Source organism: Habropoda laboriosa, unplaced genomic scaffold (assembly GCF_001263275.1).
Source record: "Habropoda laboriosa isolate 0110345459 unplaced genomic scaffold, ASM126327v1 scaffold295, whole genome shotgun sequence".
Taxonomy (NCBI): domain Eukaryota; kingdom Metazoa; phylum Arthropoda; class Insecta; order Hymenoptera; family Apidae; genus Habropoda; species Habropoda laboriosa.
The window spans coordinates 468,521-492,446 of record NW_017100429.1 but is presented as its reverse complement, the minus strand read 5'-3'; the positions used below and the strand labels follow the sequence as shown (position 1 = coordinate 492,446).

At 39.1% G+C, this 23,926-nt stretch overlaps 4 protein-coding genes across 4 annotated transcripts in view; 2 read left to right on the top strand and 2 right to left on the bottom strand.

The window, feature by feature from the left end:
* LOC108575640 (hemocytin) overlaps window positions 1-5,311 on the top strand; it is a 14,226-nt gene extending 8,915 nt beyond the window's left edge. The window contains exons 27-36 of the mRNA XM_017938480.1: window positions 1-26; window positions 94-425; window positions 489-642; window positions 710-1,065; window positions 1,133-1,548; window positions 1,609-1,907; window positions 1,969-2,608; window positions 2,664-3,003; window positions 3,069-5,018; window positions 5,088-5,311. The exon at window positions 1-26 is cut by the window's left edge and continues 15 nt beyond it. Coding sequence (XP_017793969.1) covers window positions 1-26; window positions 94-425; window positions 489-642; window positions 710-1,065; window positions 1,133-1,548; window positions 1,609-1,907; window positions 1,969-2,608; window positions 2,664-3,003; window positions 3,069-5,018; window positions 5,088-5,278 — 4,704 coding nt within the window. The 3' untranslated portion in view covers window positions 5,279-5,311. The remainder of the gene's footprint in view (window positions 27-93; window positions 426-488; window positions 643-709; window positions 1,066-1,132; window positions 1,549-1,608; window positions 1,908-1,968; window positions 2,609-2,663; window positions 3,004-3,068; window positions 5,019-5,087) is intronic.
* Window positions 5,312-7,083: 1,772 nt separating this feature from the next.
* Window positions 7,084-21,322, bottom strand: LOC108575688 (solute carrier family 25 member 36-A). The gene is made up of 6 exons (XM_017938557.1): window positions 21,273-21,322; window positions 19,717-19,902; window positions 18,075-18,349; window positions 10,421-10,539; window positions 8,060-8,267; window positions 7,084-7,734 (listed from the first exon to the last, which is right to left on the bottom strand). The coding sequence occupies exons 1-6, from the start codon at window positions 21,311-21,313 to the stop codon at window positions 7,457-7,459; spliced, it is 1,107 nt and encodes a 368-aa protein (XP_017794046.1). The 5' UTR covers window positions 21,314-21,322; the 3' UTR covers window positions 7,084-7,456.
* LOC108575689 (putative peroxiredoxin sll1621) lies at window positions 11,446-13,120 on the top strand. Its single transcript, XM_017938558.1, has 2 exons — window positions 11,446-11,693; window positions 12,920-13,120. The coding sequence occupies exons 1-2, from the start codon at window positions 11,592-11,594 to the stop codon at window positions 13,118-13,120; spliced, it is 303 nt and encodes a 100-aa protein (XP_017794047.1). The 5' UTR covers window positions 11,446-11,591.
* Window positions 21,323-21,977: 655 nt separating the features above from the next.
* LOC108575725 (pachytene checkpoint protein 2 homolog) lies at window positions 21,978-23,666 on the bottom strand. Its single transcript, XM_017938605.1, has 6 exons — window positions 23,617-23,666; window positions 23,389-23,542; window positions 23,138-23,329; window positions 22,852-23,079; window positions 22,433-22,780; window positions 21,978-22,367 (listed from the first exon to the last, which is right to left on the bottom strand). Exons 1-6 carry the CDS (start codon window positions 23,664-23,666, stop codon window positions 22,065-22,067), a joined length of 1,275 nt encoding a protein of 424 aa, XP_017794094.1. The 3' UTR covers window positions 21,978-22,064.
* Between the last annotated feature and the right edge of the window lie 260 nt (window positions 23,667-23,926).

Here is a 23,926-nt window from a genome sequence, read left to right as displayed (position 1 = left end):
TGTCCTTGCATGATTGGCCATATACTGTAAGCAATATATTCTTTCAATGAGTAGAAGTTTCCTCAGTGTATCTTAATTAAAACTAATTTTTAGTTACAATGTGGGCGCAGTGTACGTGAACGAGAACTGTCAGGAATGTATGTGCACCATGGGAGGCAACCCCTTATGCCAGCCAAAGAAATGTGAACCCTGTGACGAACCAGGGATGAGACCAGTGGTCAACGAGTTGTGCAACTGTGTCTGTAAATCTTGTCCAGCTGGTACACGTCACTGCCCAACCAGTAATACTTGCATTAATGAGAATTTGTGGTGCAATGGAGTCCAGAACTGTCCAGATGATGAGAAAGATTGTCCAAGGACTGAGACAAGTCCTAAGGAGACCACTACGCAGAGAATTGAGAGTACAACCTCTGTGTCAACTACAGGTACCAGAATTCGTTAAAAAGGGATATACGCAGAAGACGATAATAATTTTTTTGTCTTTTTAGTTTCAGCAATTGCATGCGAAGACCCAATTTGCCCACCAGGTTACAAGACTGTCTTAAAATCAACCCAGACGGCAAAATACCATAGATACGGACCCCATGGAGAAGCAGGAGTAAAACCTTTACGTGGTCATTGGTCGAGAAAAAAGGGTTTAAGGTAGTAGCATACTAGCTTTTGCACATTGCACCTTTCAATGATGACTGATGTAAATTACTTTGAACAGGAAATATGCCAAAGAGCATCTGAACAATATTCATACTGCAGAGTCCAAGAATGAAGTAGAATGTCCACAGTTCACATGTGTACCTGCCAAACCCCCACCAATTCTCGACAAAACTACACCTCAAACGTGTCCAGAGGTTTCTTGTCCACCAGGCTACACGGTGGTTTATGAGAAAATGAGCATGTACAAACTGCAGAAGTGTCCCAAGTACACTTGCAAGCCTCCTGCACCCGAGGAAGCTATTTGCAACGTGACAGGAAGAACTTTCAGCACTTTCGACAAGTTGGAATACAAGTATGACATCTGCAACCATATTCTAGCCAGGGATATGTTCTCCAACAAGTGGTACATCACGTGTAAGTGTAAAATAATATAATGGTAAGGTAATGCACTGTTGAACAAATATTTTAACTACATTTCTAGTGGAGAACCAGTGCGACTCTCGTAGTGGAGAGTGTATGAAAATCTTGGCAGTGACTTTGGACGAAGATGTGATCGTTTTATACCCTAACATGCATGTGGACATCAACCAGTACAGCTTCACGTCCAAACAGATAGCCAGAATCGGTGATAGGCTTCCTGCTTTCAGAATACAGACTATAGGCGACGTTACTTACTTGATGTCAAAGAACTACGGCTTCTGGGTAATCTGGGACACTAATTCCAATGTGAAGATAGGAATTTCCACCAAAATGGCTCGTCGAGTGGATGGTTTGTGTGGTTATTTCGATAGATACTCCGCAAATGACAAACAGCTACCTGATGGAACCCAAGCTAGGAGTACTGTGGAGTTTGGGAACAGTTGGGCCATGGAGGGAGTCCCAGAATGTGAACCACAGGTTAGATATATATTCATGTCAATATCTACAGAGAAATGTTAAACTTATCTCGTCTTCCAGGGATGTCCACATGATCTGCAAGCAGAGACCTGGGAAATCTGCAATACAATCAAAGACACATCCCTAGCAGAGTGTTCCAATATTCTGAACCTAGAGAAGTTTGTCTCTGGTTGCATAGAGAACACATGCAACTGTCTACGCAGTAATCACACTTACGATGAGTGCCGCTGTCGCTTGTTGACCAGATTTGTCACCGATTGCCAGGCTGGTGACTTGAACATAGATCTATCTACTTGGAGAAGCACTCACGACTGTCCAGCCAGTTGTATTCCTCCATTAGTCCACAAGGACTGCTTCAGGTACTTTAACATTGATCAATGAAGTAATTTTACATGTTTTCATGAGTATTTTTTATTTCAGGAATAAGTGTGAGACCAGCTGTGATAATTTGCAGCAGATAGATCCCTGTCCAGTGATGCAAGGGGTTTGCTTCTCTGGTTGCTTCTGTCCTGAAGGAACAGCGCGTAATGGAGATCAATGTGTACCCCCTACACAGTGCAAAGATTGTGTCTGTGAATGGCTAGGGAACTCCAAGTTCATCACATTTGATAGAAACAATGTGAACTTCGATGGAAATTGCACATACGTTCTATCCAGGGACATTATTGAAAATAAAAAGGGAAATGGAGGCCACACTTATCAGGTTTTGGTCTCAAATGGAATATGTGATGCTGGGACTTGTACAGAGGCTGTCATACTGCTTTACCAGGAACACGTTGTCAAAATTATGAACGACATATCAAACAAAGAATTCCAAGTGGAATTAGATGGTGTAAAATTGCACGAATTTCCCTTCAGCACATCCTGGTTGACTCTGGAACAGGCAACAGAGAAGCTACGACTGCTGATCCCTTCTATTCAGCTAGAGATCATTAGCTATCAGCCAAACTTTGCATTCAGTCTTACCGTTCCTTCGCACATCTTTGGAGGCGCCATAGAAGGCCTTTGTGGTAACTGCAATGGAGATCCTGAGGACGATCTGAAGCTCCAAGATGGAGAAGTATGATTATCATAATGTAATTAGTAAGGCACAACACTGATTTGTTGCTTTACAGGTTATAGATAACGTCCAATACTTTGGAACAAGCTGGTTGGTCACTGAGACTCCTACTGGTGTCACTATAGATACAAGTTCTTGTGCTTCTAATAACCAGAGTAAGTGTGTTTTGCCACCAGCAGATCTATATCCATGTAGAAAGCTGTTGGATGGAATAGAGTTTGGTCTCTGCCATAATCTGATCGATCCAACGCCATATTTGATGGCCTGCCAGGATAATTTGTGTTCTGGAGGTGGCTACTGTGACAGTTTTGAAGCATACTCGAGGAAATGCCAGCAAATGGGAGTTTGTCTGATCTGGAGGAGTAGTGACATGTGTTCCTACACTTGTCCTCCACGTGAGTATCTCTTCTCTATCATCTAAACACAATTTCCTTAAATCAAATTGGTATTCTCTTCTCAGATCTGATATACCAGCCTTGTGGTTCCACCTGCAAGCAGACCTGTGAAGCCATTAATGAAATTAGCGACGCTAGTTGCTCAAACAACTATCAAGAAGGCTGTTTCTGTCCTCAGAACTTTGTTCTTCATAATGATACTTGCATTCCAAAAGAGAAATGTCTGTTGTGCGACGAAGAAGGACACGTTGAAGGTGACACGTGGTTTCCAGATACCTGTACCCGGTGTACTTGTCATAAGAAAACCGTCAATTGTGAGAAAACTGAATGTCCAGCAGTGGACACCATCTGTGAAGAAAATATGACACCTGTAGTGGTCAATGGAACAGAGGAAGATTGCTGCATTAAATATCTTTGTATTCCAAAGACAGTGACCACTGTGGCACCCTTCTGTGCAGAGCCTCAGATACCAGAGTGTGGTTATGGACAAACCACAAAAGTATCCATAGGTCTAGATGGATGTAATAAATATATATGTGAATGTGTGCCACCATTTGAGTGTCCCATAATTACTGAAGTCACTCTAGAAGTGGAAGAGCTGCAACCTGGCTTCGTTCAAGTGACCAACACTTCTGGTTGTTGTCCAAGGTACATGACGATCTGTGATCCTCAGACTTGTCCCCCAGCTCTAGCTTGTCCAGAGTTCCACGAACTAAAGACTAATGTAGAATGGAACGCTTGCTGTGCCACTTACAAGTGTGTACCACCAAAGGATTTGTGTCTGTATAACGTTGAGTCCGAGAGCAAGATAGAAATGTCAGAGCAAGTGGTAGTTAAGAAGATTGGAGAGCAGTGGATGGATGGAAAGTGCACCTCCTGCATCTGTGAGCCTTCTGAGAACGGTCCAAAACCAAAATGCTTCACAACTGAGTGTTTGAGAGTTGTGGATCATCCAGACATATCTGATTTTATCGTGGAAGAGATTGTTGTTGAGAATAAATGTTGTCCCAGCTTTGAGAGGACAGCTTGCAAGGATGAAGAGAATGTATACAAGGTTGGTGAAGTCTGGCAACCGAATCCTGAGGACAGTTGCACTCTGATGGAGTGCCTCAAGGATCAGGATGGAATCCAGAAGCAGGTGAAGGTGCAAGAATGCAGCACAGTTTGTGATGTTGGGTTTCAGTACCAGCCTTCTAAGAATAAGAACATCAGTTGCTGTGGAAAATGCGTTCCAGTAGCCTGTGTAGTCAACAATGAAGTGAAAAATGTGGGAGAAGAATGGTTTTCTATTGATGTCTGCACCAAGTACTCTTGCAAATCCAGCAATGAAAGTGTTTATGTGGAATCCCTTGTAGAAAGGTGTCCAGAGATGGATCCTCAAGAGGAAGTCGAGTTTGAGATAGAAAAGCAATATATTCCAGGCCAGTGTTGTCCACAGTTGGTGAAAACTGGCTGTCGCCACAATGGCACTGTGCATAAACCAGGAGAGAAGTGGAAATCTTTAATTGATAACTGTATCACTGAAATTTGTGCATTAGAGGCTAACCTGACAAAGTACAAAGAGGTGGAAATTTGCAATACACAATGTGCTCTTGGCTGGACGTATGAAAAACAGGAAGGTGAATGTTGTGGAAAGTGCAGGCAGACTTATTGTGTGGTTGAAGAGATGTTGTATGAACCTGGTGCAACCTGGTCTTCCTCTGACAATTGCACTTCTTTTACTTGTTTGGACCAGAAGGAGCAACTAGCTATCAGTAGTAGCACTACAGTTTGTCCTGATGTTACAAATTGTCCAGCTACCTCAATTTACATGCACAACTGTTGCCAGATGTGCAATCTCACATCGGACAATCAGAAGGTTGACCTGTGTGCTGCTGATGTACTGGATGCACAGAACACCATTGGTATGTTCAATATGAAGCACCGAATATACGGTTTCTGCAGGAATTTGGAGCCAATCGAAGGAATCACAGAGTGTCGCGGCAAATGTGAATCTACCACTTACTTTGATATAGGTGAGAATTGAGACAGTATCACGACTTAAGGCCTGATTTAATAAAATTATTTTTTTTTTCAAATTCTAGATAACTGGAGACAAGCAGTGAATTGCCAGTGTTGCCAACCAACAGAGTACACAGGCCTCTTGGTTATGCTTACATGTGAAAATTCCAAAACCTTCACGAAACAAGTCGCTATACCAGCTTCTTGCACTTGCTCGGCCTGTGCATCCAATCAAGGCGGTTACAAAGGAAGAAAGGGTGGAGTTAAGGGTTGAACGGTTATAGAATAAGTATTAGAATAAATTTATAGGTTGGCGTACAAATGTAAGCTTGAATAGTACTCAGAATACAAAAATATTATTCGTTGATTTTATTGAATGATGCATATATATATGTATATATATACATATCATTTTAACAAGTTCGTATATCGGCTTTCTCATACTTCCAGAACTTCCATGCTAAGTACAATAAAACTATATAATTCAGTCTTCCTTCGACAAGACTTACAATAGCTTGAATTTTATTTTCTGTTGTTTGTACTTCAAGGGAAATCAATCATCTTGGAGCACGAAAAGGTTTTTCAGCCGATTATACACGGTAAATTAAAAATCACAGCTTCTCTCTCCGCTCATCGTACATCAAACTCAAGCCAATTCCTCGGTGCTGATTCCTCACTCTGACTCCGAGTGATTGGCTGACTGACTGACTGTCTGCCTAACTGACTGACTGACTGACTGACTGACTGACTGACTGACTGACTGACTGACTGACTGACTGACTGACTCACATCGATTTGACTATATTGAATATACAAAAATAGTATACTTATCAAAAAACGTTTTAGACTAGTTCTGAGAAAACCTGAGCCGTCGAATTGTAACTTTACGTTTACAATAATAGTACGGAGGAGCCAAGGAACGCTCGAGAGCCAAGAACATTATAAAAATTAAAAAGCTATGTTACAACTCATCCGCTTTTGTCGTCTAAATCGATTCTACACAGCATTACAATACGATAGAATATTTCTCTAGGCGAACAGAAAACATTGTTAATCCTCTCTTCTTACATATTACATATATAATTAACATTTTTTTATCTCTTCAACGAGTCATCATCATTCTTATTAACAACAATGCACTTTCTCTCTCTCTCTCTCTCTCTCTCTCTCTCTCTCTCTCTCTCTCTCTCTCTCTCTCTCTTTCTATATATATAGTATCTTTTTCTAAAGAGATATTGATCACTTTCTAAAAATATCGTTTTGAGAAAGCAAGATGGCAACTATTTCCTCTTCCTCAACCATACGAAAAGAAAAGTATATATTGGACGCGATAACGCACTCGAAAAAATACAAACGGTCGCAAAATCTACAGTAGTATATATAGAACGCGATTATTTAGTAATTTATATACACAATACCTATTTGCTATGCAGTTTACAGAACCATCTAGGTTTAATACGCCCGACACTATGAATGTTTCCATTTTCACATGTATCAAGCGCATCTTCTATTAACAAGTTCGTTGGTAAAGCTCCATAAAAAGAAAAAGAAAATGAAACTACATGTCATGATGGAGAACAATAGTAATAATACAGCTTTCTATTCTAATATTTCCGAACAGAAGCAAACATAACAGTCATCCACTCTCATGGTCTCGGAGTAATTCAACAATACATCTCTTGTATCGTCGCTGAAGACAATGATAATTAGTTAACAATGATACGATCCACTTAAGGGGCAATCTGTACCCTCCATTTTAGGGTTAACGACATCTTTTGGCTTCGATTCGGGGGAGCAGATTGCCTTAAAGCAGTCGTAATACTGCATCAAGTTGATACGCATCGTTTCCACCGTATTGAAACATGGAGGCGATAAAATCAGGTCATTCTATTAATTCAACTTAACACCTTAGCAATTTTTGTGTATTTATTTGTTTTTTAATTTCACAGAAACAACGTAGTTTTATTCAATTTAACATTTTCCATGTTTCAAGTATCCCAGAAACGACCTGAACGCGCCCCCATTACAGGAAATGGAATTTAACCTCTCGATCATTCCAGAAGCAGTAATGAGGCACCATATTAAGACGTAACCTCACTTTCGCCACTAAAAAGTGAACAGTACGTCGTACTCTGAGCATCATCAGCTTTGTTTTCATCTTCCCAATTCTTCTTGCGCGCGCGCATGTGTGTGAGTCGATGTAGGTACACACAGAGAGACAGACATATGTTACACCTGAAAGGAGGAAGGACTACTTTTTGCTACGCTTACAGAGTACACAGCGAGGCGCTGTGATACCTTTTGCTACCTTCCACACGTAAAACGGGCCTGGCTGGCAAGTTCCAGGCTCCAACATGGCGTCTGGACGGTGTTATTTATTTTGGATGCACCAGCTGCTTCAGAGGGCCCGTTACGAGCTATTGGCCCTTTAGTCAGGGGCCGTGAGCAAATCCTAGGCCAGCTCCCGTTTACCCTTCGTCTCTGTGTAGAACTGAGAACTGCTGGTCTTGTTTATACTCAACGAATGCTCATGAAAATGCCTGCTCAGCAGGTACACCACTGCCTCATATGTAGCCATTATAATGGCTGTGTTGGGGATCTGTCTGATCAGATGTGTATACAGGCCACGATACAAACCATGAAGTTTCTCTTCATTATAGACTGTCTTCACTGTCTGGAAGAAGGTTTGATATTTGGTACCTTCCTCTCTGAGCCTTGTTCTTGCCACCTCTGTAACAATTCGAACAATTTTTATTAGTGTATTTTGGTCTGAATTCAAATGGATGATAATACAGTGGAATTCATTTGGGTACTAGGAACTAACTAGCAGTATGAAGGAAATTTTCAGTTTTCCTCTGACAGTATAATATATTGCTGAGTGGTATAGTTAATGGAAATGACTTGTACTATTACACATACTGTTTACAAGAAATATAAGAAGGTAGTTTTTGCACAAACTGGTGTGTTGCTCTTGAACCAAAGCCAAACAGTTTTAGCAGATCATGAGCAATGCCACAAAAATAAACTGTAATTGAAGAAGGAAGTACAATCTTACCATGGGGGTAAGCGATGATGGAGGCGATAGTTTTGGAGATCGAGGCAGCTGCCATGAACTCTATGAAATCGCGCAGCGTTTTGCGATCGTTGCTGGTCCTGTATGACGCCAGGAAGGTCTTTACCGCCTCGTAGATCATGAAGTGTATCACAGTCTCGCTTATTCCTATGTAGGAGGCCATAATGCCCTTGTAGAATCCCAGGATACCCTGAAAAAACATCCAACGGAACTCTCAGTCGAATTTTTCACGTGGCATCCGAAGCTAGTAGCACCTCTTTTCCTGTGAGAGGAATGTAATACTGTCTTTGACAATGTTGAGAATTAGTCTTGGGTAACTTGAAACACCCACAGTGCCAACAATGAACCTATAACTCGAATGGTAATTTCTTATTTCTAAACTGAAACACAAGCCCGAGAATGTATTCCTGGTACCGTACAATCAATTCGTCGGCAGGCTGAGTGCTTCAAGTTGATGTGCATGCTAGGTGATTCTCGAGAAAATCAGAGGATCATCAACTTCAAGTGAATATAGTACAGCGCGTGTTTACCTCCAACAAAGAAATTATCTCCACAAGAGCAAATACGAGGATATTTAGTTAAGGCGATAAGATAGATATTAAATTTTGTCGATTGTTGATAAAACCGATAAGATTTGAGCCAATTATTGAGATCAGCCCCCCTTGGAGTGACTCCATTCAAACGTACTACTTTCTAATTTCTTATCAATTATCTCTTATATTCGCGAGCTTATGCTGATAGAGGAAGTTTCCGTCGGCTGAAACATTCACAACCATCGGAGACTCTACGCTCGACTGTACACTTTGACTCAGCGTTTAACCCCTGCATATGAGAAAATATTGCTTTTTCAATTTTAACAAGCGATTCTCTAATTTTCACGAGCAATATCGATGGCGAGGTGAGAATGAGACTAGAAAATTGGCCGAATAACGTGAATAAACGTAAGGAGGTTGTGGTTTGGAGCAACGTGGCCCATGAATGGAGTTCTTATCGTCGAAGTTTTGATAACCAATTGAGTTTATCACGGCATTCACACGCGTTTCGCGTGATCATCATGGGAGGACCGCAAAAGTTTTAATATATAGCTGCTTAGTAACTTATGAAACTAGCGTTCTACCACAGAAACTACCAACTACTCGTCACTTTATCGTGTTACACTACTTTGTGCAACCACACACGCTTCCCAAACGTTTTACATGAACAAACATCAATTTTTTTTTCAACTGTGCTCGTTTGACCAGTCTTCTAAGTACAAACTGGACAAATAGCTGAATTTTGTTAGGAATAAGCGTTCGTATCCAGTTCTAGATTTTTTCTGAAACGAAAAATTAACATAACAAAGGTGCCAGGAATGAGAAGGAGACACACGATGACATAATAAATCATCCAGCAATAGGTAACAACGTTGTTTTTGCCAGTATAGGATATTTTCGGCGCATTTTACTATTCGTAGATCGTAGGGACCAATTTAGAGCTAGCTAAGCTGCAATTGCGATACAAACGCGACACCTGAGGAACGTCAATCGAATCGGATTAAAACGGAACCTCCACTTGACATTTGGAATACAATTTTTCGGTACACAATGATGCATCAGGAATTCATTATTTCAGCTATTTTACGCTCACAAATGATTATTAGATTCTTTTCAACGTGTCGCAAGAGATTATGCTAGTTGTTATTTTGGTGCTTGGTCCCTATGCGTACAAGATCGTAAAAATATCCTTGGCTGAGGGACCAGAGCTTGTTCATCGTATATCGTAACACGTTGCAACATCTCTGCTGTTGACTTTCAGTCCACGAAAGTTCGAGGTTCAGCTCTTACCACGCCCTACGACCAGTTCTGTCAATATACCACATCAAAAAGGCCCTTCGTTTCAGAGAATCACCATTCTGAACTACTTTTCTATGTTTCAACATCCACAGCACGCTCACAGCTCTTTCTAAGCCGCAATTATCAGTCCAAAGGGCATACATTTTTACTCTAACAGTCGCAGAAGCAAAATTACACTCTCACATCCATTCTCTTTCCTAAAATCAGAGTGAGATTAGTACGTGTTCCCTCTGTAGTGACAGGTATGGTCAGATTGGAGCTCGTTACTCTCAGTAGAGGCTGGCTAACAGGGGAACCAAGTGTATGTAGCATTGGGATGAATCAGGGTGCAACTAAGTCGACCACAGATTGTGCACCAGACTTGTCTGGCTGTGGAGGTGTGTGTGATGGATTATAAAAAAAAAGGTCTTCCAAGCTCTTCGAACATAACTTGCTCCAAACGAGAACCCTCTTTATGGTTAATTAAATGACTGATGCAGTCTGGCTGGACCAGAGGAGGATTCTCTCGTACCGATTGGCGATATATCCTCCGCACGCACTCCATCGCGGTGATTCTGTTCGTTCGATGGTCCAGCTGCAGCCTGGTCTTCACGAACCAAATAGGATTTGTCAACGTGCATGCCACGAAACCTGAAAAATGAATGCACGTGTCTTTAATCCGATCGGTGCGTGGTGGTGGGCGGGCGACGGTTTCAGCCCTCCTCAGGGCAATTCATTTCGTCCCCCTAAATCATGCTTCAAGGAGAAAAGCCCAGTGTCTGTCCGTATGGGGATGGTCTCTGAAGAAACTGGGCTCATAACGTATACGAAGCTTTTGCCTAAGAAGATCATTTTTCTTAGAATATTGGCAAATTTCAAAATCATGAAGAACAAATCAATTTTGCAAAATCAAGCGATAATTTGATTTCAAGCAGCATTCGAATGGCAACGATGTCTGGAGACATTGAAAGAATCGTAAAAAATGACTATGACCACAGATAACTCGACCTTGCACGGCCAACGGTAATTCAATAGCGGTTGCGACACAGAGTAGACAGCAAATAACAGACAGGTTCGAGCCAAGCTGAATTTTTCCCCGCGAATCCAAATCTAACCAGCCGCTGGCAGAAATTCCGCTGATCGATCCTCCGTGATTCCTGCAAACATGCCAACTTCTAAATTTATCGCGCTTACAACACGAACAGTACCGCAGAATTGACGATAAGACAAGCAGAACGAACTTGCCTACGTTCCTTCGAAACAAACGCAAGGAAGAATATATATATGTATGTGTATGTATATATATATATATATATATATATACATATATATACACACACACACATATACCTTTTCTCTTTCCTTTTTTCTTTCTTAACCTAACTTCGGTGGAATTAGGAGCAAGGTTCGGGAAGCCTTATAGTGGATATGTCTCATATCAGAAAAGGCGATAGACTGCCTAGCGTGACCTTGTATGAAGCTTTACCGGAAAAACAAATAAATATTTTGGATCTGGTGGGCAACAAGAGGGCTATAATCTTCGGGGTGCCTGGAGCATACGTCCCTGGTTGTTCCAGGGTTCATCTGAGAGGATTCATTGAAAAGTAGTCTCTTTGTTTCTTTGTTCTCAGTTTCAGATTGAATTTTTAATATGTTTTAACGTGTACTTTGGTATTTCTTGTTCAACGAAATGATCCAGGTCAATGGACCTAAGGTTCCTGGGCTTTCAGGAGATAATCTGCGTGGCTGTAAATGATCCATTTGTGATGTCCGCTTGGGGAAACGCCAAGGGAGCGAGCGACAAGGTTACTTTTTGTTTTTTTTTTCTCTTCACGATCTCTCTGGCTTCGAATTTTCGAGCTGGAGCTAGGAAACTGCTTTCAACAGCATACTGTGTATGTGATCATAATTTAAAATATTAGATTGAGTAAAAAGTCCGTTCGTGTTTCTTCACAAGAATATAAAGTTTTGTTATTTTAATATCAGACTTACCTAATCAACGAGATATGTATCATTTTGTTGTATGACCTTTTCCCATCTGTTTGGTAACTTAAATATTCCTTTTTCATAAAATTATTGTGTTTTTTCATTAAAAAATTCAGATATATGCATTTTGCCTAGGACGTTGTTAGTGGGTTGTATCCTAGCTTAGACCAATGTTTCCTCCGTTTTATATTATCAAAAACAATCCATTTTTCATCACCAGTGATAAGTTATTTTAAAAAAGGGCGATCTTTGTACCGCTTTAACAATGAATCGCAAATCGAAATGCGGTCGAGCAAATTCTTTTCCATTAGTTCATGCGGGACCCAAACGTCGTACTTATTCGTCATTCCAAGCTTTTTCAAATGCAAGGAAACTAATTTTTGCGAAATATTTCATATGTTTGCAATCTCTCTAGTTGTGTACCTTAGATGTTCAATACAATTTACAATTTCATCATCATCGATCTTTTTTGGCCTGCCACTTCATTTTTTTTTCCACATTGAATCTTTCAATCCACTTTTGGATGGTACGTTTGTTAACAGCATCCTCACCATACATATCACAAATTTTTTTTCTTATTTCTTCAACATTTTTCTTCTTTCGAATATAAAAAAAGATTAAATGCCGAAAATGAATACTCTGTTCGCGAAAGAGAACTGCCTAATACTGAACGCAAAGCATCTTTAGACTGTACCTAATGGGATACGTTCATCAATTGCAGTCAAAATAAGCAAGAATATCAAATAACATTACCGAGAAGAGCGAGCCGCCGTCTACGCGAACAGATTTTTTACTCAACCTAATAGTTCGTGTGCTATGAAAGTTAGAAGCTATTCTTGAAGAGAGGAATTGAACCTTTGGCCAGGCAAACTGGTTCTGCCATTTTTCCTGGTCATAATATAGACTTAGTTCACGCTAGAACGGGTACCTGTCTAATTATATGTTCGCTTTCATGAAAATAATTCACAGTGAAAGTGAAATCAACATTTTTCTGATGTTTAAACTTAAGAGATGAGTGTAGAATGAACGATCAATTGGAATTCAGGTGAGAATGCTGGCAGATCCAATGGGATTGTACACCAGAGCCATTGGAATGGGTGTGGAAATACCAGAACTAGGAGGAACTAGGAGCAGAAGGTACTCTATGGCCACTGTGAACGGTGTTGTGAAAGAATTGTTCATAGATGCGCCTAACGTGAAACTCATGTGCCTGCAAACAGATGGTGTCCCTACTTATTGTACTTAATTAGCATTAATTACCATAGGAATAAACATGTTGTGCTACTTACATTCTAAGGGACTTTTAAATTTCAAACATTTTTCGAACTTTCTAAATTTCGAAAATTCAAATTTAAAAAAATTCAAATCTTGAGAAATCTGAAACTTTACAATTTCAAACGTTTTCCCAAATCAGTTTCTAATGCAATCTCCCCCATTCCCGATCTTTTCACATTCTTCTAACAAAATGCACAATACAATGCACACATAGAAACTCGTCTAAAGGGACATTCTTATTCAAGGTCACTGCAAACGAGCATCGTGGAATTAGCCACTTGCAAAAATAGCCGGTAAACGAGATTCAGTTAGCGCACAGTAGCGCATCGTGTGCGCACGCTTCAATGGAGAATCGCATACACACAAATGCATGCGCGCGCAATTGGAGGTTTCTCGTCGTATCGCAGAGAGTGCAACGTGAATCCATCGTAAACACGCGGTTCTCGTCTATTTTCGTCGCACGACGGTTACGAATCAAAACATGCGAGATTACGCACGCGCCAGTAGTATAGTACTCGCCACTTCCGTAAATTATTACCAATTTATCTTATCATGTAATAACACGCATTCACTCAGTAAAGAGAAAAGAAAAAAAAAAACACAAGGGAAAAGAAATACATTTGCTGCGCAGAAATTTGTCCTTACCTTTCCTTCACTTAGATACGCGACAAATTGTAAACAGCATATCTATATGTATCTACATATAGTTGGGGCCACGATATAGCGAGGTCGTAAATTAAACTCTCAAGAATCGGTACCGATTGATGTTGCGGCACTCAAGGCCGTGTGTTGCAGTCTGTTTGAGGGTTCCAACAATAAACGAATGGTAGCTTATGATTTGGTACTTCAAGTACAAAATGGTATTTCATTTACAAATGGAAAATATGTTAATATTAAGCTACACAATCTTTTTGCACTTTCTATCTGTATATAACACGAGTAGATAAACTAAGATGCTAAAGACATCAATAAGACCTTTACCTGTAACCGTACTTCCAAAACTTTTTCAAAGTACTTATCTGCTCGTATCTCTGTCAATTTTCGGGTCCCGGCAGCTAAAACATGTTTACTTTGACGTCTGACCGATTTTACGACCTCGCTATATCGTGGCCCCGACTATACATATTTTTCCCCCAACATTTAATATAACCTATTGTGCATATAATCCTTGAGTAACCATTAAGGAATACCACTATCATTTCTAGACCAGTTCCTCGAATTACATAAACGGTTCCCTTTTGTTTGGCATTCTTTCGAGCGTTAATAAGAGGATTCCTCGGTTGTATTGACTGTTTCTGTTTGACCTACCTCACTGGAGACAGCGAGGGAAACACTAGGACCGTCGTATATCGATTCCCGCCGAGTAATTCCTCCGTGACACGCTTTTCGAATATGTACTCTGGATGCTGGACTTGAAGATACGATGATATCGATGTTTGCAAACCGGGCGAAAAAAAGTGAGAAATAAAAAAAAAAGTTCAAAAAAATTTTCGTTCGTTGTAAAATGTGTTCTATAACAATTTCCAAAAAAAAGTATGCAATGAAAGCATGATAAAAAAAGAAGATACTCGTGCCTCAGGCGGGAGCCTGAGAAACTTCTCGTGCTGAAATTGTTAACACTCGTTTAACATCGATTAAGGTTAGGACATAATTCAGCGATGAAATATATAAATTTTCTCGGTTTAACAATGCTTTAATCACATTATATGATGTTTTAGTATTCTAGCAACCAGATATCCTGACAATTATCGGTACTTTAATATCGAACTGCGCCGTACCCCTAATACCCAGGTCGCGAGTATTTGCAACGCAAGTGCGGTACTAGGTTAATAGCGTTCTGAGATTCGAAGGACGAATGCAAAACGCTTGCGTAATCCGGATGCGTTGCAAGCGGCAGACTGGTGGTAAACAGTGCGTTGGCCCACGAACTGGGTCAATAGGACGGTGTACCTGTTTGCAAACTCGGGACACGACCAGTAAACAACCGCCAATTTCCACACAACTTGTTTACTCGTCATTCTCGTTTTCTTTTCGGCGCCAAAACTACCAATTGTGCACAACGGTAATGATATTCTAAGTTTTAACGGAGCAAATATTTCTTTCGTGATACGGACTTATGGAATGGAACATTGCGGGTCATCATCTGGGGTCAAATATTGAAATACTAGAATGATGTCAATCAACAAATTTTTGAATAATAGGAAAAACACTAAGGAAAGATCTCTAAATAATATCAGTAAAAAAAGGAAATTGCAAACTACACAAATAAATCGCTATAGATACTCTTAAAAAACGAAGATACAAGCCGATGGGCAAAATATTGATAATTCACTATTGTTTATGTTATTATAATTAAAACAATTGTTTATTGTTACTTTTTGTAACAGATGGTGAATAAAGAAGGATCGTACACAGAGTGCCCTCACTTCTAGTTAACGGAGATGAATACATCACAGTGCAAATATTGTATCTGCTGTAGATTCTTCGCAATTACTCCTTGTCAGATAATTTTCGTATCAACGTACTTTTCACGAACTTTACCGGCGAGCGCATAATCCAATTTGCATGATATACACAACATAAATACGGATTTGCATAATGTGTGCAAAATATATTAGCAGCCACGCGAGCTCGAACCTGTTTTCTCTTGCATATTTCCTAACAAAGCGGAAATCGAGGATCAAAGAAGTTCTGTATAAAGGGCCTTTGCGAGGACAATGACAGGCGAAAGTGGTGCTCCATTGAAGAGACAGCCACGGCTGCTATTTATAGCCGTGTGATTTCAACGACCCCTGCGGTCTCTGCCTGGCTATATACAGGCGAACGGAACAAACGAACACAGACCATAAACTTCTGGTTTTTCTCAATGGTTGTTTACACCACAACAAAGTGGTCGATCCATACTTGTGTAATTTTCACGGCTGAAAGGTGGACAATAGTGCCACGATATTCTTCAGAGATTAATTAGCATATTGATTACTCCTTACTTTTACACACTCTGTGTATATAATTAACCTTTCTTTATCTACTTGTTAATTAATCAAAACTTTCAAGGTCCACATGTCCATTAAAAAAAAAAAAAAAAACCTTGTACGTAACCTCTTTCTTTCTCTGTTTTCAGTTATCTTCAACTCTGTTTCTGGTTAGTCGTGTGGGAACACGTGTTTGCCTAAGCCCGTGACCAATAAATTTTCCGTACTGGAAACCTCTTTCGTCACGCACTATCGTGTCAGCTGAACCATGAGCCCAATAACAAGGGATTCAGGAAGATATCGAGTCTCTGGATGCTTCTTGATCCGTGTGATGCAAGTACAAACTAGCAGTAATTGACGTAGCAGCAAGAGCGTTTCAAGGCTGCTGTGAATTGGATGCAATTGCACGCAAGCGGAATGGATCTTGAGGATGAACTGAGAATGACAGATCGTTTATGACTGGAAAGTAAGATACAAGTTCTGAGAAAAGAAAAAGCACTTCAAATTTGTTGATTTCTCTAAATCACAAAATTCCATTTTTTATCATTCTTTTCGTTTTGTTCTATATTAATATTTCTCTAAACGTGAGAGCGGAAAAACGAAGAATTAGATCCTAATTATGAGGATCTTCAACTAAGGATATATGTATATTGAACGGGGAAAAAGGAGGTCAGAGGCATTTTCCAAGGACTTGTGTGCAGCTACGTGACCGGGCGCACGTTTTCGACTGGGTGGAAGGGAAGACCCTCGGAAAAAGGAGCCTACGAGCGATCAGTCACGCCATCCAAACTCTGCTCTGCATGACCTCGGCTTATCTAACCCGCCTGAACCACTTGTCACTACGCTGTCCCTCTTCCTTTGGCGTAACTATTAGCCTTTCACTGTGGTTCGTTAGCCACTGTGTATATGTTGCAGCACCCCTGCAGAGAAATGTGCTGCCTGCAACGATTGTCTAAGGGTTGAAGTTCAGCTTTCGCCGGATAAGCGGTATCTCTGCTCATTAACCAGACCACAGTCACACAAATCAACTGTAATTACACTGTGCAGTCTCTCTACTTACACTAAACCATATACTATACTGCATCACGCGGTATAATGTTCATGATACTCTCATATCGAATAGTATTTCTCATTGAGGCAACTGACTTTTCATTACGCAATCCTCTGTAAGCCAGATTGATAATAAGGAATCCTTACGGAAATGAAGGAAAACATTCTATATATAGAATTGTATGAGAAGTGCATATGGACGAAATGAATTATCAAAGACGCAGAACGAAATGTATTGGGTTATCACATTAGGAAAGATCAGAAGTGTTGAAGATTAGGAACCAGTTATTTGCGGCCATTCCATTCAGCTAGATAATAGCGAATGACGCGCGTCTTGACCCCACTGAGCCTATTATCTCTTGGCCGCCTTGATTGCTCCGAAGGAAAAAGGCTGATAACGCGATTTTAACGTATTGTGCCTTGAGCTCGGCCGATGCCTTGGCTAGATCTCCGCTCGTGATCTATTTCTGTGTTCTCGGCTATTCGGCCACTTTCTACATAGAAACACGCAGTCTCCATGCTTCATTCTCTCTGTTTTGTTTTCATTACAGAGAAGCTTCCTTGCCAGTTCACAAGGGATCACTCAACAATGCCAGAAATAACAAAATTATTAGATCTGAATATCTAACGAAGAGGCAGAAACCAACCAGTTCGAATTGAATAAAACTCTCTTCGCTACATACCACCTTTCTCATAATTATTTCCATGCAACACACACTCCACTACCTTCAGAGACATTTCTTAATAACTCTTTCTATTTCTCCACTCAAGCACACCATTGTGAGCACTGTCTGAAATTACAGTTATGTTACAATCAGGCTGCACCAGTGCAGGGTTTACAAGGTGGGGAGAGGGATTGGGGCGGGTTGATCGATAAGGGAGGAAGTAGAACGATGAACTTACCGGCGCAGAACGCGGAGTACATGTGAACGAATGCAGAGTCCGGTGTGAGGATCGTATTGAATGCGATTTTGCTTTTCGAGTAGGTGCAGAAATAGATTGCTCTTGACGGGGCGACTCCTACGAGGTTTGGGCCCAGGCCTTTGAACAGGGCACGGATTCCCTCGTTTTGGACGATGTACCTGATGCACTGGTATACACCAGGTGCGGAGTGACTATGGGGAGAGCCCCCAGGCGGCGTGGACGAACCGAAATGGGACAAGGCGACCAGAGCATGCCTGTGACATACGTATAACGAACGTTATTTCATTATTGTAAAAGAAACTTACTATTCCTGTTAATCTCTTCAAGGACACTGACACTAAATATGTATGTTTAGTTTTTTTTTTTTTAATTTCAATATTTGTGATAGAAAAAATATTTAAAAAAAAGAGCGAACAATTATTCGTTACATAACCTCACAATAAGAAAAGTAGTTTTTTGAAACAAATAAAATATAACTACATAAAAAATTAGATCATTTTTTTCATGTCAAAAAATCGATTTTTTTTTTTTCATAAAAAATTCATAAAAATAACGAAGTTACAAACACACTTATGGAGATGCGTCAGGAGAAAAACTTTAAACGCATGTTTTGCAAATTGACACGCAGGATAATTCAAAATGTAATGGACCGATCATCTTTGACAATCAATATTTTATCATTATTTACAGTGTTTTTATAAACAATATAAAACCGATTTCTTTAGTAGAAAAATTGACTTTTTCTTCGAAACTTTTAAGTTTCTGTTTCTTCTTATTACAAGTCAGTTCAATTCCAACATGAGCTATCAAAGAATAATACTTGAAATTTATTTCTAAATTACTTTGACAGGTGCTAGGCTGCTCCTTTCCATAAGAAAAGAAGTTATTACGATATCTTTATTAATTTAGCAAAAAGGAAAAATAAAATAAAATGTTGCAGATCGCTAATTTTTCGAGCTGTCAAACTGGACTCCCCTCTTAAAGCGTGTCATAGTCAAAGGGTTAATATTAAAAAAAAACCCTAAATATTACATTTTCAAGTTTTTTATATTCTTAAGATAAAGCAAATTAAGAAAAGAAATAAATTCATAAATATTAAATATTTTTCTTTTCAAAAGAAATCTTTGGCGTCTTCTAAAGTTTTACTACAGAAGAGTGCTGCAGTTGCTGATAGATCGTATTAAAAAATGTTAAAAAAGTATTCTAAATGTAAAATTTCGATATCTTGCTTTCTGAGGGGTTTCTTGAATCCGACAGCGCGTAGCAGGGTTTATTTTCAGCGAGGAATGTCGTGAATGCGAGAATTAGTCTCGAACGTGCCCAGAAAATACATCGAACACCTCGTAAAATTGGTCTCTGTGTAATTTGTTCAAATTTTTTAAGGCTACAGTTACAGATACAAAAACGAATTCGGTTTATTTTCGCAATGGCAATAAATGTTTTCAGTGATTGATTAAAATGGCGATAAGTTGGTTGTTTTTCGATTTCGCGCGCTTTTTAATCGAGTTAGGTTAAGATCCCGTTTCTAATAGAAAATCTGTATTGATTTTTTCAATTAATAAAAAGAAGTCTTATCGATTGTTTATAATAATATACTTGTGTGTTTTTAGTAGAAAATTACCTTGTGTAGCCTCCAGTGCACAACCTCCGCCTCTGTTCCGGTTTCGGAAAGCTCTTGCACGTGACATGACCTGAAGTGAACTCCTTGTTCATTGGAGGCGGATAGAAACCAGAAGAAGAGGACTGAAGACGTGTTTTAACCACCTCCAGGGGACATGTGACTAGGCCCCCGGCCCCCCCAGCCACTCTGCAAAAAACAATAACAGCATAAATATTAACAAATGATTGACAATTGACTTTTCACTTTGGAACTATCTATTTTGAATTTTATTTAAGCATAGGATTCATATTTTTAAAAAATTAATTGAAATACGATTATAATCAGTTTTCCACTTTTCGATCAATTCTCAACCAAAAATGATCGATCTACTTTTGAAGTTGAAAGAACGCAATAATCGATTTATGTCGATAATCGATATCTGAACGTTTTAAACCAAAAATAATACTTTTGATACGACGCAAAATAAACACAGACCCATTCAAGGGAAAAAATTACGTATTTCGTTTCCTCTCTTATTTAAATGATACAAAAATATTAAATTAATTTATAACTGCTAACTGTGTGCATTAATTATCGGTGGAGTTTGTCACCCAAGTGTTAATATACCTGCAAACTGATAATTCTCATACTACGCATAAAACGGGACCTCGTGTATCTTTCCATAGTACGAAAATTCTCGTAAGGAGTTAGCTAAGTTGCTTTGCTTCTAAAATTAATAATCCCATGGATTTGAATCTTGTTAGTCATGAAAATTTGACAATTACCGTGGTTCATGCAATTAAACACATTCTAGATCATAATAAATACCTGTTTTTTTTCTTTTTACGCAATTCTATAGCGATGGTCTAATTACACCGCATATATTACTCCAAAAAATAGACATTCTATACAAAAAGTAATTTACGTTAAAAAAATTATTAAAAAATTCCGATTTTTTTGTTGTAATTTTTAGAGTTGTCTTTTTCATGAACAATCAAACGTGGTTTCGATAAAATCTAATCGATGCCTTACCACCGCAAGCGCGGCGAAAGAGCATATGTACATAGATTCGTCGTGAAAACATGCATCTTTCTTACGAAGTCGGTTAACCCATCTGTATACGTACACATACACATAATATTAATATCAGATAAAAGTACCGACGATGTATATCGACAATCCTCGGAACGAAGCACTCGTGAAAAAATTCAACCGAAAATACGCCTATTTCTAAACTGGGACGATCAATTACGCATATGCAACATATCCACGAGAGGCGGTGAGGATGACGTAACAGCGCGAGCCGGCGACAATGTCGCAGCACTCAAGGCTGTAAAATAACACCTCATGTGTTCTGGATCGTTTTCGTGCGAGAATTCCATCTTAAAGTATGTTTGTACGATACAACGTCTCATGGGTTATGGTCACTGCGCAAAATTGCGTGTCTGCGATTCGATGGAGACAGCCGGCGCCAATGTACGACGCACATTTCGCTGCTCAATCTTTGTTGGCAAGCACGCAATTGTGATTCATCGCGGAACTTTCGGTAAAAAAAAAAGAGGAAATGTAAAACCCACCCTCCGGCGAATAGGTGTATCGCGGTATCGCGATTCCACATCCTTCAATTAGATCCAATCACTCAGAGCATGTACCTCCAGGAATAATCGAACTAACGAAACACTGAATAATATTCACACGCGCAAATTTTAACGAGAACCGCGGTCAACGAACGAAAATTGTGTCTTGAAAGTATTGTTCGATTCCTATGCAACCGATCAAAGTGAAAAGAGCGCGAATAACAACACCGTCACGATTGAGAACTCGAAAACAACTGATCGCATTGACCGTAGCAAGTGCACTGTAGACTATCTATACACTAGAGGGGATATCGGTAGTTAAAATGACGAAAAATTTAAAGGCCTGTTTACATCAAAACGACAGAAGGGGGGAAATTTAAAAAGAAAATTTATTTTCTAAGTATGTACAACTTACTCACATATCATAAGTTGATCAGACCTATTTTGCAATTTCTAGTACTCTATAATTTTCTATAGTTAGATATAACTGTATTGACTCTAAGTTTACTGAGTACGGTGTTCCCTCGCACAACGCGGTTTAGATTATACGCGAATTGTTTTCTTGAAAGATTTCGAATCAATTTACATATTTAGCATACTTTTTCAATTTTTTTTATAGTGGTGAATAAGAGAAATGAGAAAGAGCGAATGCGAATTCGCTCGTGTGAATTAATTCCTCACAAATTACCGCTGCATACAGGAAGCAGTTGTACCAAATTCAAATACATAATAAACAACAGTCGAACTTGAGAGAACGAATATAAATATATTTCACATTTTTGTAAAGGGTATCTATCTACGTAGACGGTCGGCGTCCTTAATCTCTGCATCGTTCGAGGGAGCACTGTGTATTGATATTTTTCTCGTTCTATCGATGAATAGGTCAGATTTTTTCTGTTCGATGATGGTTACGTACATAGCGCTTAAGAATCTCTTCAAAGTGCATTGTTTGTTTTGCAGATGAAAGGCGTAAGTTAAAAATGGTATTTTCCTTAAACTTCGCCCACTCAGACCGGCACTCATCCTACTGAGATTCTTTAATTTTGAATAAATGTTCTCCAGTTCAGAGGTCTTTTCCTCTTCCACGAGTTTTGTCTAAAATAAGGAAAATAAGAATAATACATTCTGTAAATTATAATTTAAAAAATGTGCCCATTTACCCTCATCAATTCTGTAAGACATGAATGATAAATATGATATATAGCTTCATTACTGGGCTGGCCAATGTACTGCTTTATGTCTGCTCTATCAATAAATGCTAAGTCAATGGCTTCTGATAAGTTACTGGTTGTCAGGATTAAAACGTTTGGGTATTGTTTTATTTGGTCCAGTTGCGTTAACAGGGCGTTGACTACTCTTATAGAATCAGTTGGCTCGATTCCGTTGCTACACGCCTTTCGAGCATGAGCTAAGGTCTCTACTTCGTCGATCAAAATGCAGACTAAGGCTTGTGGATTTTCAAGAAGATGTCTTAGTTCACTAAACAATTGCATAACTAGTTTACCACTCTGAAAATAATAATTGCAATTCAATCTCTGTTTTTTACTGTCGATTAAAATAAATTTTTTAATATCAACACCTCTGAGAACCACTTTGAGAATAGACTATGGCTGTTTATTTCAACTAATTCACCATGTGTAAATCTGTTACCCAGTACAATGGTCATCTTTTGAGCAAGGGCTTTGCACAAACTAGTTTTTCCACTGCCTGGTGGCCCATGCAATAGTACCACTTTATTGCAATTGATAATATTACTGTTAACTTTATGCTCAGAGAATATCATTGCTGTTTCTACAAAATTCAGTAGCTAAAAAGAAAATAGAAACTAAAATGATGCTGGAAGAGATAAAATATATTTAACTAACATTTTCCTTCACACCAGGTTCAAAGTAGAGATTTTCCCATAAGTAATGGAATTCTTTTGCAGGCAATATCCAATGAAAGGATATTGGGAGATCGCTTCCACCATTTTCCATTGTCTCTGTGGCTGCAGATTCTGCAGTTAATTTGTACACATAAACAGTAGGTTCTTGTATTTCTATACATTGCTGTCCTTTCTGCAACAACAATCTTTTTTATTAAGTTCATAACTTGAATTCATATTAATTTATTTTACCTTTCCACGAGTGTAACATATGAATGACTCAACATGATCCTTCAACACCTGATTTAACAGATCCTTTCCATACATAACGGTATCCAATGGTATACCTTTTAACACATTTAATTCAGTGATTACTAAGTTCTTTATTTCTTCTGTCGATAGCATGCTAAAAATTAAAAAAGCATGACATACAGCAATTCTAATATCGGAAAACCAATCTTTAGTTAGCAAAAATAATACCTGTGCATATTTTGACAGACTTCTACGATTGAAGCTTGCGCTTCTTCCATTTTATTGCAATTAATTGTAACTTAGAAGTTGGTAAAAGTTTCGAAAATCGGTTCGAAATCTTCCTTATATTAATATGACACAAAGAACAATTCTTCGATACGTTGGAATTTGAAATTTAGTGGACTATCGAAAAGAGAAAGACAGCAATATGAAAATGAGAAAGAAAGAGAAGGAGACATCATTTTAAAGGCTGATTTGCAACGAATAAATAGAAGTCACTGTATTTTCAGTGGCATTGGATCACGATCTATATTTTAAT

What these genes read in the sequence shown, in the direction of transcription:
- LOC108575689 (XM_017938558.1), top strand. Translation starts at nt 11,592, where the DNA reads ATGGACCTAAGGTTCCTGGGCTTTCAGGAGATAATCTGCGTGGCTGTA. An exon ending in CCAAGGGAGCGAGCGACAAG is followed by an intron (nt 11,694 to 12,919) that starts GTTACTTTTTGT and finishes ATTGGAATTCAG; the next exon opens with GTGAGAATGCTGGCAGATCC.
- LOC108575688 (XM_017938557.1), bottom strand. Translation starts at nt 21,313, where the DNA reads ATGTGGAATCGCGATACCGCGATACACCTATTCGCCGGAGG. An exon ending in GTACTCCGCGTTCTGCGCCG is followed by an intron (nt 10,540 to 18,074) that starts GTAAGTTCATCG and finishes TTCATTTTTCAG; the next exon opens with GTTTCGTGGCATGCACGTTG. An exon ending in CATCATCGCTTACCCCCATG is followed by an intron (nt 7,735 to 8,059) that starts GTAAGATTGTAC and finishes GAATTGTTACAG; the next exon opens with AGGTGGCAAGAACAAGGCTC.
- LOC108575725 (XM_017938605.1), bottom strand. Translation starts at nt 23,666, where the DNA reads ATGGAAGAAGCGCAAGCTTCAATCGTAGAAGTCTGTCAAAATATGCAC. An exon ending in TATGTTACACTCGTGGAAAG is followed by an intron (nt 23,330 to 23,388) that starts GTAAAATAAATT and finishes TTGTTGTTGCAG; the next exon opens with AAAGGACAGCAATGTATAGA. An exon ending in AACCTGGTGTGAAGGAAAAT is followed by an intron (nt 23,080 to 23,137) that starts GTTAGTTAAATA and finishes TTTTCTTTTTAG; the next exon opens with CTACTGAATTTTGTAGAAAC.